The 13,382-nt window shown below is 37.9% G+C and overlaps 1 protein-coding gene across 1 annotated transcript in view; it reads right to left on the bottom strand.

Annotated features, from left to right (window-relative positions):
- The window catches only part of crb2b (crumbs cell polarity complex component 2b), a 42,509-nt gene extending 29,818 nt beyond the window's left edge, over positions 1-12,691 (bottom strand). The window contains exon 1 of the mRNA XM_084729300.1: positions 12,423-12,691. Coding sequence (XP_084585426.1) covers positions 12,423-12,492 — 70 coding nt within the window. The 5' untranslated portion in view covers positions 12,493-12,691. The remainder of the gene's footprint in view (positions 1-12,422) is intronic.
- Between the last annotated feature and the right edge of the window lie 691 nt (positions 12,692-13,382).

Below are 13,382 nucleotides of genomic sequence, written 5' to 3'. Positions count from 1 at the left end.
CACGTTGTAATTAAGTAAAAATATCTCATTATAAAGTGAAGATCTTGTTATAACATTTTTTTTGCATTATATGACGTGATACTCATACGTTTTTCTTTTCCTGGCATAGCAGCAATAATCTGCTGTGATCACTTTGTATTCTTTTATTTGTATGCTCAAGAAGTCTAATTCTGAAATTCTTGGTTTCATTATATTTAAAACTAAATCCACAGTCCACAGTTTTACTATTTGGTTCCATCCCTGTACCATTAGCTTAGTTTGCAGCAGACAGCTATTTTCAGTCAAACAGCAGACAGATACCGTTAGTAACTAGCTGCTGACAGGGAGCATTTAGCAGCTAAAGACTCAGATATTTTTTAATCTCTCGGGTGTTGGTGCAGACCAAGACTAGAGCACAGAGCTAAAAAGAGATAATATGTCAGTCTTGTGATTACAGCTTGGTGTGATGCCCCCAAGTGGCCAAAAAAACCTAAACAATTAATACAGATTTAGGTAAAGACCACTTTTTCCTATTGTACATGTAGGTTTTGTTACAAGCTGTTCCCTCTGTGTCAAGTTATTTATTACTTATCAGATGTGGACGGGTTATATTTCTATATGGATAGGCATAAGCAACCAAGGCTGTACATAACACCATCAAAAGAAACTTTTTATCTGTAGAAATTCCAAGAATAAAGACATCACAGTGCACCGTTTAATTCACAAGGCTTTGATTAGTGCTACTGAAGTAATGAGAGGGCTAATCATCAAAAAGTCCCCAAGAATAAACCTAACATAAATGACCACAGTTGGTGTTGGTGTTGGCTAACACAGTCCAGTTCTCCCCCTGTAAGCTGTATTACCCTCTGGCTTACAGAGTGGTCTTCCTGCTACCTCTGACCTTTAGCGCTGCTTAGAAACCAATCTGGTGATGAAGAGTAACAAGCCCCTCTTTTCTCTGGATTTAAAGTCACAGCAGATGGTGTTAAAAGTAAACTTCTTACAAGACAGAGCGAGCAGCTGTCAGTGTTGTCAATGAAAGTGTCACTCACTACTGTATGTAGAGCAGTGAGTGACACTTTCATTGAGATTATAATGTGTATCACATCACAGAGGTGACTCGAGATGCACTGATTCCGATTTTCTTGGCCGATTCTGTTTTTTTAAGGGTCTGACCAGCTGATTCTGATTTTCAGTCTTTCTAAGAACTGTAATTGACAGCATTCACAAACATTTTTGCAACTTTTCTTGTAAAATTAAATGGGATGTTCATAATAAAACACTGACTGCTAAATAACTTATACATTTTCTCCAAAAGTGCTCTAAATTACAGCCAGGTATTACTATATTGTATTACTATATTAATACTATGTACTATAGGGAACACAATCTCGTAAGATTTCACATAATCTTGCTGCATGTGATTTCATGTGATCTTGTGTGGAAGCAGATGTAAACAAACCGGACACTGATGTGGTGCAACCCATTGCTGTACTAAACTTTTGCAGTGAGAAAAACAGAAGCAGAAGCTAAGTCATGAGTCTGGATGAGAAAATGTTTGAGGAGACCTGTTCTTGGAACCGCTTCAACACCAACTTCATGCAAGCATGTTTCTGAGTGCGTGCTGCTTTGATCAGCGCTGTTGTGGGTGTGATGCTATGGTCAGTGTGTCTGCTGTGCACATGATGTGACCATCCTGCAGAGCATATGTGCAAATATGACCGGCACAGAATCGGATATGCGACACTGAGCGGTCTCTGTCCAATCGATTGGTGCATCCCTAGAAGTGACAATACACATCAGCAAAGTATAGGTTAAAAACTTACACTCATGCAAAGAGCAGGACTTAGAGGAAGTGATGCCATCCAGTCAGTCTGTCCATCTGTCCAGTATGCTACTTCAGAGCAAGATAGTGCAACAACTACAGGCCTTATTGCCAGAAAATAAATTATCCAACCATCTCGCCAGACTGAAATCACCATCATCCACTTTGGGATGGTGGGGATGGACATTCCTGAAACTCTTAACTTTCTATTTCAGCTGACCCCACATTAAAATGTCAACTTTTTACTTTTACTTTTATTTGATGGCTGGGTTTTTATGGACTTCTATAATGAATGCTAACCCACACTCATGCTTCACAGAGGAAGAACCTTCTTTGTCTTTTTTAGTAAGTTAAAAGTATTTTTAATGCAAGGCTAGGTAAAATTCAGGGCAGAAAAATGAAGCCAAAGTGCCTGAAACAGCAGTTCCTCAAATGGCCACTGGAGACTGGCTCCAAAATCAAGTCAATCCCCAAGGAACCTCATATTAAAATGTCCAACTTTACAACAAAAATAAACGTTTGCAACCTGTACAAAAAACAGTTTGATCTCTATAGCTTATTTACTGTTCATGACAACTGTATGGGGCTGAACTTTTATATAACCCACATGTTTAAATTATATTAAGATTTAAAATTATGCATAATGACAGATTGCTTGTCGCTATAGGCATCTGCTACAATTGGTCACTTCAACTCCACCCACGCTCCACTTCTTTGCCCATTTTTGGTTTAGTTGGAAGTTAGACAGCATCAGTTACTGCCAAGATGTTGACAGCCAGAGCCACTACACTGACGCACCTGTGGGTGCTGTCATGGATTCTACAGTCTATGAGCAAAATTAGCTACTTTTCTTTCAAAAGTTACATAGTCTGGCTATAAATCTTCTCTATTAACCCTAAAGCTTTGTCTAATTCTCCCATGAGACACCGGAGTGTTACCGGACGAACGTAGTAGACCAAACATGACTGCATACTCCATAATTGTAGTATCTGGAACAAGTCTACTGTAATGAAAGCAAGGCTGTATATCCTGTTAAAAAAACAGATTCTGTAAGCAAAGTCAAATTTACTCAAATGTAAGTAGATTTTTAAGATCTCCTGTTTTGAATCATTTAAAATTAATTGACCAGAGTTGTTGAGGGATATTAGAAATTTGCTCATTATATCAGTTAATTGCTTTTATGTTCTGCTATGTATTGTAATGAACTAATGTCATGTCAGGTCACTTGTTGACAAAAAAAAGACAATCAAAACATTCACACCCATGCATTTGAAATGAAAAGCCCACCAAAAGCAGCCACACTCAGATATGCACGGAATCATGATACTTCAATCATCATCAACAAAATGATAGACGATGAGCTCCTCTGCTAACAAGATATCAAAAACATCCCAGTAACAATGTGTTTATATTCTCCCCTCTGCAACACCTACATTCTTCATTCCCCCCTGCATCCACTTTAACACCCCGGCTCAGTTCCTGTCACACACATCTGCTATCACTTCCTTTATCTACTCTTAACACCGAGCCTTCCTCCTCACATCCGCCTCTCACTTCTCCTCCCACCGTCCTGGTGTTTTCCGTACCTGATAAATCCTGAGAAGAACTGTGTTGTTTGTGCTCCCACTGTTTTAATTTGAATGATGATAACAAGTCCCAGCATAGTGTTTATAACCTGCTGATGTTTACATTGTTAGAATGAGGTGCAGTGAAGTGCAATCAGAGTTGAAATCCTGTTTAATATATGATCTATGGTTGAAGCCGGTTGTTTCCCCCCAACACCCTTCACCCCAGAGTTGGGGAAGCTCTGCAGGCTGCAGGAGGTCTGCTGGACCGCAGGACACAAGACACAAGTCCTCCACTGTAAGTTGATTAGCTGTTTCTAAATGTCATTTGTCAATGTAAAGTTAAGTCTGTTATCCTGAAACTCTGGAGTTAGGTAGCTGCCTATCTCACTGCGTGCCAAACTCCATCAACATTTTGCTTGATTTAATATTAATAATCATCTACACCTTCTCCAAGATTAGTAATGATGTCTCACAACTCATAAAACAAACATTTACTCATTTGGCAAACATTCAGCATTAGTCTCTAATTAATGTGAAACGGGGAAACTAAAACAGATTTTCCAGCCTGAAAAAAAAACATTTCAGAGAACACCACAGCTGCAGCCCTGATGTCAGAGAACAATGTTTCCTTGATCTCCAATGACATATTCTCATTTTATGATTAATTATAGTAAATATAATACAAGTCTCTCCTTCTCTCCTGTGGATTTAGACTGAAAAAGTTGTTTTACACACCAAAAATTGAGTTTGGCCTATTTGGACCTTTTAATAAACATGTTTTTCATGATCAACTCTGTATAGCGAGTGGAAGTGAGGGCGGAAACTTGAACAGGAACCCTAGGTTTGCGAAGGTCCTGCAAGATTTGTGCTTCTTCATTGTGCATGTTGCACACAGTAAAAAGAAAGAAGTTCACAGAACTCAGAAATTTAAAGGCCATGTACTGCAATAGATTTTTGAGTTTGAAGGCCAACTCAAAGTTTTTTTAAAAACTTTCACCAACTGCTAATCTTTTTGTTGAGATATTTTACTTTTCTTCTTTAGATAAATGTAAATCTTTGAGTTTTAGAAATCTGAGAAGGTTTAGCAACAAAAAACACTAAAGATCCTGGTTTGGGTTAAAATAATCACTCATGCAAGATCTTTTGCAGGTCTGGGGTTACCATACAGACACAACCAATAGTTCCTACATTCTACATTAGAGTTCATAAATTTTTAGGAACCATGAAGGTTTCTAGAGAGATAGAAAACTTTATTTCTGTGACGAATGTGATGTAGTGCAGTGAGCGAAATGCGTGTACTGAATGTGTTAATTGACCCAGTTCTGATGGTGAAGGTGGTATTTTTCTTCATGTTTCTTCCTCCTCATCTCAACTCAACTGTGATGTCTTCTTCAGATGTGTCATTTCCTCTGACTTGCATCATTTTCTCCTTTCCCTCTCCCTGTTGGCTCTCACTTATACTGAGATCATCTTTTACTTTTTCTTCATTGTTGTTCTCTTTTGCCTCCCTCATCAAACTGACTCCAGATCTTTCCCATGACTGGTGTGTTGAGCTGAACTGAGTCAGAGGTAAGTGTTTCAGCCTGCACTACCTGTCAGGATCCTGTAGAAGACGGCCGACAGAGACATAGAGGGTATCCTCACTCTTCACCCGTCCATCCAAACCCAATAAACCCCTCACACATTCCAAAGAGCTGATAACAGCTCCTCCTACGCTCAGCCCATCCCCCCCGCATCACTGAGTACTCCATAGATCATGGTTATGGCCAGACAGGGTTGATCCTGGTACTGACTGGCACCAGTATGAGCTCAGCAGTAACACTGAGCAGAGCTGCTGACTGCCAGCAGGTAGAAAGATGTTGGGATGCTCTGCAGAGACCTAACAGAGGGGGTTGCTTCAACACTGACATGTCACTGCTCTCTCTGACAGGAAGCACGGAGTTCACTCATAAGTGATGCTTTCGTTTCATTCCTCTTTAATAAAATCTGTTTGTTATGTTAAATGTATGTGCAGGTAAAATAAATAAAGAAAATATAGAAATTAAGCAAGAAATCAAACTTGATTCCTAATGAAAGCTCTTCATCTGTTGGCAAACATATATTAGTTATATTTAAGAAACCAGCACTTCATCCTTATCTGTATGAAAAATCATGGCCAGTGTGAACAGTTTAATTCAACATACTTGTTGACTCTGCATGAATTGTTTTGTACAGTGAGTTGCCCCTGTGATAACTGAGGTCCTCTCTCCTTTTCTGTAATTCTGAAGAAGCACATTGTTGGCAAAGCTTCACATTGTGGAAGATGTTGTGCAGAATGACACACCAAGGTTACTATAAAACTACTAAAACTTAGGTGTGAAAAAATATTTTACTTAACTAAGACGGAAAACAGTATCATATATTCTGTATGTACAAAATATAAAGGAAATGTATTTAGTTTCAATCATTGTCAATTCTCCTACATTATATTTAAAAAGGAAACTAATAAAAGCAAAAGTAAAACTAAATATTTGAGATAATATCGACTAAGCTGAAATATGATAACTCCTGCACATACTTGAGCTAGAATAGAGGCACTGAAGCTGCACATTTCAACATTAAAGTAAGAACACTCTGAGCAAAACTTCCATCTTAACTTTTCACAAAATACCTCCCCATCAGATAAACACACAAACAAGAGATGTTTACAAGATATGTCAGAAATTAAACTGGCTTCATCATAATGTTGGGCTTGACACTGTAAACACGACACAAAACTTTAGTGTAGAGTCACGACTGTCAAAATGACATGAAAACTTTATGTTCACTTGACACACTCATCCCTTGTGAGACTGACAAAAAAGACCAAGACCGGTTAACACAGCTCCACAACACATTTTACACTTACTAACTACTCACAACTTAACAAAAGCACATTATGACAACAAGAGTTGCAGTGTTACGCTGAACACAAAAATAAAAACTAGAATAAGACTTAAAATGAATTATTCAACCTAAACTCAGTTAACTTACATGTTTAAGTTGAACCAGCTCAAAATTATTTACAGTCCACATTAAACGTTTTGTTTTAAGTTGAGTGAGCAAATTTGTATTTACAGTGCGCACACAATAGAGCTCTACAGTGAAGTTCTGGAAGTGAAAATCCCATTCATATTCTGTGTAGAGGATTTAGATTATTAGTCATGATGTCATAACCATCCAGTGTGGACTGACCAAGAGCTGTGAGATTATCAGACAATGGGATATAATCCTGTAGATGACACAAGTCTGTATGATATGAACACATTTTATTTGCAATGTCACAGAGATGTACTACACTACCCACAATCCTAAAGCATAAAGCAGGCTGGCTAGTTAGGTAGAGTCATACTAATAATGTTTTTTTATGCCACAGTGAATATAATTTGATTTATATACACAAGGAACACAAACTACAAGACACTGCAGCACTTATGAACATAATAATAACAACAAAAGTTTTAATTAAGAAGAAGTAGTATCTTTTGCAATGGCTTGTGGGAAGGGTAGTCTTTATACTCTTAAAATAATTATATCCACAGTCCTGTACCTTTGCCTTGTTCTCTGTTTACTGATCATTCTTTGCTCCGAATCAAAAGTTTTTATGTCAAGATTCATCTCGTGTTTGGGTGAGTTTTGGCTCCAGGCTTACAATGCTTTATAGAAAGATTTTCTGAAACATCAGTGGAGTGAATGATGGGAAATTCGCTTCTGGAACTGGAGACCGGAGAAAGTTGAGCAGTCACGGTTGAGCTCCATAGTTTACTTTAAGCAAATACTCAGTAGAGCACAAGATGTAGATTCAAAATGAAAATAGTACTGAACAAATGCACTATTTTCTGTTGTTTGAGGAACATTTGATAAAAACTACAGCAACCAGCTGTTTTAGGAAATTAGTGAGGATTTTTTTTAATGAAATTATACTTATGAGCTTCTATCCAGAGAGCCAACTTTTTAAAGTAAGGAACATCTTAAGCACTACTTTAACCTAAACTAAACCAAAATAACCAAAAATTTATGTTTTTTGCAAGAATCCTTGTGCAGGAAATAGTTAATGGCAGTTAGAAGTGAAAGAATATCTTTTGATAAGACAATTTAGACATTTTAAGAAGTTTTCGAGGATCTCTGCATGTCTCCAAATGAGATAAAGACTGTCTTGGCAGGTGCAACAGGCCGGGGGAGAGTGAGAGAAAGTATTTACCCCACACGAGTCATGAAAACAGCAACACAGAGTGAACAGAGAGTCTTGCTGCAGGGCAAAGGAAGCCGCGGCACTATGAATCACAGAGAAAGGGAAGCCCCTGGCTAACGCACAAGTCGAGCTCAGAGGAATTTTATTGAATCACCACAGAGACTGGCAGCTCTGCCTGAGTTCAGCTTTGTGCTCCAGAGGCTCCTCAGCAGGTGGCTGCTCCGCTCTATACAGAAAAATGCACAAATCCTCTCTGAATCAGTCACAGTTACACACTGAGTCACAGACGCACATCCTTTTGTCTCCTGTGTGAGCCGCTGCAGAGGCTGCGTCAGTTCTGACACAAAGTTTTTGTCTGGCGTGGGGAAAAACTGTTTTACTCAGACTAGGTAAAAACCCCTTTATCTGAAGGCTTTTTAAAACAAATAAAATGGTAGGACTGGACATTAGAATGAAGACTTAACTCCAGTGTGTGTTTTCTGTGGTATTTAGAGTAATGAGTCATTTCTGAGTTATCACCTGGCTCCTCCCACTCATTCATCCCTTAAAAAGTGAAATACTTCAGCGTTCAGTTCAACTTTTACATACATTTACTGTGGACCCTTTTACTTTTCCCTTTTTTTGAGTTGTGTTTCCAGCTCTTATTATAACTTCTCCTCTATTTGAGTCACAGCTTTTAGTGGTGGAATGTAACTAAATACATTTACTGAAGTACTGCACCTACAATGCAAGAGTACTTGTTCTTTACTTGAGTATTTCTATTTTATCTAAGTTTGTAATTCTACTCCACTAAGTCTCTGAGGCAAATACTACTACCACACAACTTTAGTTACATGTTTGATATAACACATTTTTATATCTTCCTATGTATCTCTTGAATTTGATTATATTCAGTCCCTCCAGGTGTTGCGATCACAACAGTTCACCAAATTCAACAATCCCCATCAGTTCTGCAAGGATCACTTTTCCGAAAATTTAACCAATTAATTGTGGCCGCCCACGAGTTCCAACTCAGAAAAGTACAAAAGAAAGGTTTGTCATTGTTGAATTTATCAGTGCACTGTGCACTTTTAGATTTTGTAATTTTGTGCTCATTGTTTTGATTGAGTTTTATCTCCAAAAAGATTTTGCTGCTTTGCAGATTCCTCCCAGGTGCTTCACTTAAAAATAAAGCATATTTTGTAGGAATCTTTGCAATCCTGAGCCTTTTTGGTAAAGTATGGAACAGAAAGCAGCTTTATTCTTCCTGGAACAAGTCACATTTGCCTTTTAATAGATTATCTCTAAAAAATTGCAACTTTTTTGCAATTCATTGCAAAAAATGCCTAGAAAAGATGTATCGCAATTTTTGAGTAAAAGCTGCTGTGAAATCAGGCATGTTAGGTCGCAACAATCCCCAAAACAGCCCACAAAACCCTGGAGGGACTGTATATTTGGAAAACTGAAGGATGGGTAGAGAAAATTCTCCTCCGACTAAATAAACTGTTTAAACACAGAGTATGTTAAGCTCTGTCACTAAATGGTCTCTCACATTAAAACAATAGCAAAAGCTGTTGTTTGATGACATTGTGAAGTGGCGTGGAATCATGGGAGTTGTCTTCAGGGTTAAAAAAAACCATAGCTGATGAAAATCTATGTGACCTGACTCAGAAATCATCATCATGTTCATGGACAAAGTAATATTGAAGTTTTATTCACGTTACGTTTAGTCACATACCACAACTTCCTTCCTCACTCTGTGACTTATCTGACAGCCTGAGGTTTTACATAAGTTATTGCAACTAGCGGCAAATAGAAATCACACCGTTACCTTGAATAAATGACAGATTTCTGTGTTTGAACATTTGGGATAATGTACATGTGCAACTGAACAAAATATTGATGTCTAGTAATTTTACAGATACATGGTTCTCATAGCCACGCTTCAAACATGATGATCTGATAGACCATGATGCTTTGCTGTAGATTAAACCATCCAAAACTATATAAAGTAGTTGAAATTAGCGCATCGAGTACCAGGGTTTCTGCAGGTTTCAATAAATTACTGTTTCAGTCGGTTATTTAAGGCCTATATTTCACATCCATACTGGCAAGACAATACATGCACAGTTTGGATTAGTATGTTGGTTTTGTTTTGTAGCTGTTACAGAATGATAAATACATTTTTTTTCCTAAAAACACTTTAAAAGCAAGACTGAAGATAAATCCACCTTCATAAAAGTGATGTTAAATTCATAATTCAGTTCTTAAGAACTGTATTTAAAGATTTCAAGACCTAAAATTGAGATTAAGACTTTTTATGTACCTGCAGAAACCCTGACTACTTTTACTTTTTACACTTATTTACTTAAACTTTGCTGATAATACTGACATCCTGTAATTGAAGTACGAATTTGAAAGCAGGACTTGTACTTGCATAGAGTATTTTTAGTGTGTGGTATACATACTTTGTATTTATAAGTAAAGGATCTGAATAGTTCCTCCACCACTGACAGTTTTACATTGAAAGCCTAGAATGCACTTGTCCTCCTTTGTGTGTATCATCTGGAGATGGCAGTCTTTAAGAGGCTCACAGAGGACAGTTCTGCTGCACTTATTCAGGCTTGATTTCATTAAAAATAAAATTTTTTGGGACCTTTTCCGCTCAAATCTCTCCCTGCTCAGTGTTTTAAACTATTTTCTCACAGTAAATTAGTTGGTAGGTGCTTCACTTGTTCTTTTGCGTACTTTTCTTGACAAGAAAGCCTTCAATATAGTAGTCTTCATCTACAGTCCCTGTCCTGTTCCTCATCACACGTCCTCTGCTGTGTCCTCTGTTTGTGTTTTCTGTCTTTTCCTTTAAATCTTTAAGAGCTCGGCGTGCCAGGTCTCTTGCCATGCTCCTTAAGACCCATCACTCCCTCCATTCAGAGCCGAGACAAAAAAGCTGTGCAGCAGTGCAGCCGGACGCTCAGCTCGTTACCATGGCGATCCTCAACAATGCCACCCGCAGCCAATCCCTGCCTCTGGTCCGTCACCATTTAAACGAGCCTCAGACGCTCCACACAAATGGGGGTCGCGGGAAAAATGGGTCAACAGGGTTTCATAAGGTGCTGGGGTCACACAAGAAGACGCCCCCCATCCCACACACACACACTGACGCACACACAAACACACATTCAGACACACACACCCCAGGACTGGTGCTGCGCCAGCTAGAGATTCATCACACATGTGGGAATCATAAGAAAATCAGATACTTAGATCCTCTTAAATTACTTCATTATCTGTTTGAATCAGGAAGTTACAGTCAAATTTAGTAACGTAGTTTGTCTAGACACTTGACCAACCTACACACAGAAAAAACACAGTAAACACTGAAACAGTCACTGCATACTCTAAGTTACTGTCATGGTAACAATATAGTGTACACAAAATAATGATGCTTAAGATCCTGTTAAAATATGGATTTAATGCTGTTTTTGAGGCCTAAAATTTACAAGAAATACACAAATGTGAGATATGCAGTGGTGAAAAGTAAGTACATTTACATTTACACTTTTTACTTACGTAAACATATCAGAGGAAAGCATTGTACTTTTTTCACTGCACTACATTTATCTAACAGCTTTAGTCACTTGTTACTTCACAAATAAAGATTTTTGCATACAAAATATATGAAAAGTCATCCTATTTAACAAATATGATGTTTTGTTGTAAATTAAACTACCCAACATCTTTCTACAAGCACAACGGAAAGGATAAGACAATTGACAGAAAATTAATTGGCAACTTTTAATAATTTTTTAAATCATTTTTCATGGAAAAATGTTTCCAGCTTCACACATTTTTGTGAAGATCTGCTGCTTTTTCTTTTTCTTTCTAATGTAATAATGCTGAAGTGGACTGTTGATTGGACAAAAAGACGTTGTGAAGGTGTCACTTTGGGCTTTGACTCATTGTGATGTCAATTTTTTCAAATGAAACCATAAAACAATTAATAGATAAAATAATCAGCACATTAATCCATCATGAAAAGAATTATTAGTTGCGGCCCTATACAAAATAATTCAAAATGAGCTCCACCTTAACCAACTACAACGACAATTTACTGCAGTACTTTTACTTTCAATACTTTGAGAACATTTTCCTGATTATATTCAAATACTTTTACTTAAGTAGAAGGACTTGTTTATTTACCAGACGTATTTTTACAGTCTGGTATTAGTACTCCAGTAAAGTATCTTGGTACTTCCCTCATCAGTGGAGATATGAAAACTAGCAGTGACTCTTTATGGCTCCATAATTTCCTTAATTTCCTTGTAAGTTAATTGAACTTGTGAATTGGTACTTCATTTATTTATTACTCATATATATGCACAACTGCACAGTTGCTTTTTGACACAATTTTACATATCCAGCTGACCTGCAGCACAAAAAGTTCCACTGGGTTATGCTATAGTAAATAACTGGAGTATATTAATTATATAAAGTGTAACAGGTGAATAATTCTCAATATGTTCCTTATATTTCGCACAAAATTTCACTGTTCTTTCCAGGAAATTATTAGTGAATTATCAGTAAGGTGTGTACTAACCAGACTATTTTTTACTTCCACAGTATGGTAATGTTGCGTCTCTATACACACACTCATCAATACATGGTCATGCTTGTGCGCACACAGTGTAAACAAGCAGGGCTGCACACACTTTGTGCACAAGCAAGTGTTAGAACTACATCTGAGGATAGACTTGTGGATTATTCCCCTGAAAACTGCTTAGAACTCTTATTTATGGTATAAATATATATATATGAAGGAGTTTACATCTCTAGTAGTAAAGTGCACATGTTGAAGTCTTACCTAGTTTGAACATCATCATGGTGATGATCAGTGTCCTCTGATGTCTGGACCAAACTCTTCCAAACTCCATGTTAAACAGGCTGCTCAGGGTTCCAGTCAGTGCAGAATGATGCTGTCAGTCCACAGGTTCTGTCAGTCCACAGGTTCTCCATCCAGTTCACTGCAGCTCTCCATCCAGCCTGCATCCAGTTAGCTGCTGACAGAGAGTTCTAGCACCTCCATGCCTGACCACTGGGACTCTGGTCTGTCTGGCTGTGTGTAAGCTTGTGTTTTGGAGTGTGTGTGTATGAGTGTGTGTGAGTCTCTCTGGGGACCAAGCAGAGCTGGAGTAAAGCAGAGAGTAATCACCCCAGCAGAGAGTGAGGGGGGGAAAACATGAGCTGGAGCACTGGATCGGACTCATTCAACCACTGCTTCAGTGATTGTATCTCTCTATGAACCAGTCTAGAGGTGGACTCACTGTTCTATATTGACATGTTTTAAATTAATTTCTCCATGCACATACATGCACCTCAATCCGGAGTGAGTTCAGTTCATCACGGTGATGCTGGGAGTCAACAACTCACACATGGACATTTTTAGGGTTGCAACTAACTAGCAATTTTTCATGATTGAATTAAGTATGGATTATTTTCCTGGAACTTTAAAAGGCACTTTATACAAGGATAGAAGGCAATTTATTTATCATTTACAACACGTTCCCAAACTTTTTCTGGCATGCCCCCCTTTCAGAATCCGAAAAAAGCTCACGTACCCCGTTCCTGCAATTTTTATCAATCATTAACAACACTGGGGATGGAAGTGGTAAAAAAGGATTCAAAATCAGATTTTTACTGAAATAAACATCAGCAGGATAAAATCACCAAATTTTTGTTTGTTTATTTCCTCTATAAAGATTGTATTCATTCAACTGTTTTTAAATTTTTATTTCTCCGCTGGTCTTGGTGCTCGCCCAGGGGA

The sequence above is a fragment of the Lutjanus erythropterus genome, chromosome 10 (assembly GCF_056507025.1).
Source record: "Lutjanus erythropterus isolate fLutEry1 chromosome 10, fLutEry1.hap2, whole genome shotgun sequence".
NCBI classification, from domain to species: Eukaryota; Metazoa; Chordata; class Actinopteri; order Lutjaniformes; family Lutjanidae; genus Lutjanus; species Lutjanus erythropterus.
Note: the sequence above shows the minus strand (reverse complement) of the source record. Positions and strands in the feature narration are given on the sequence as shown.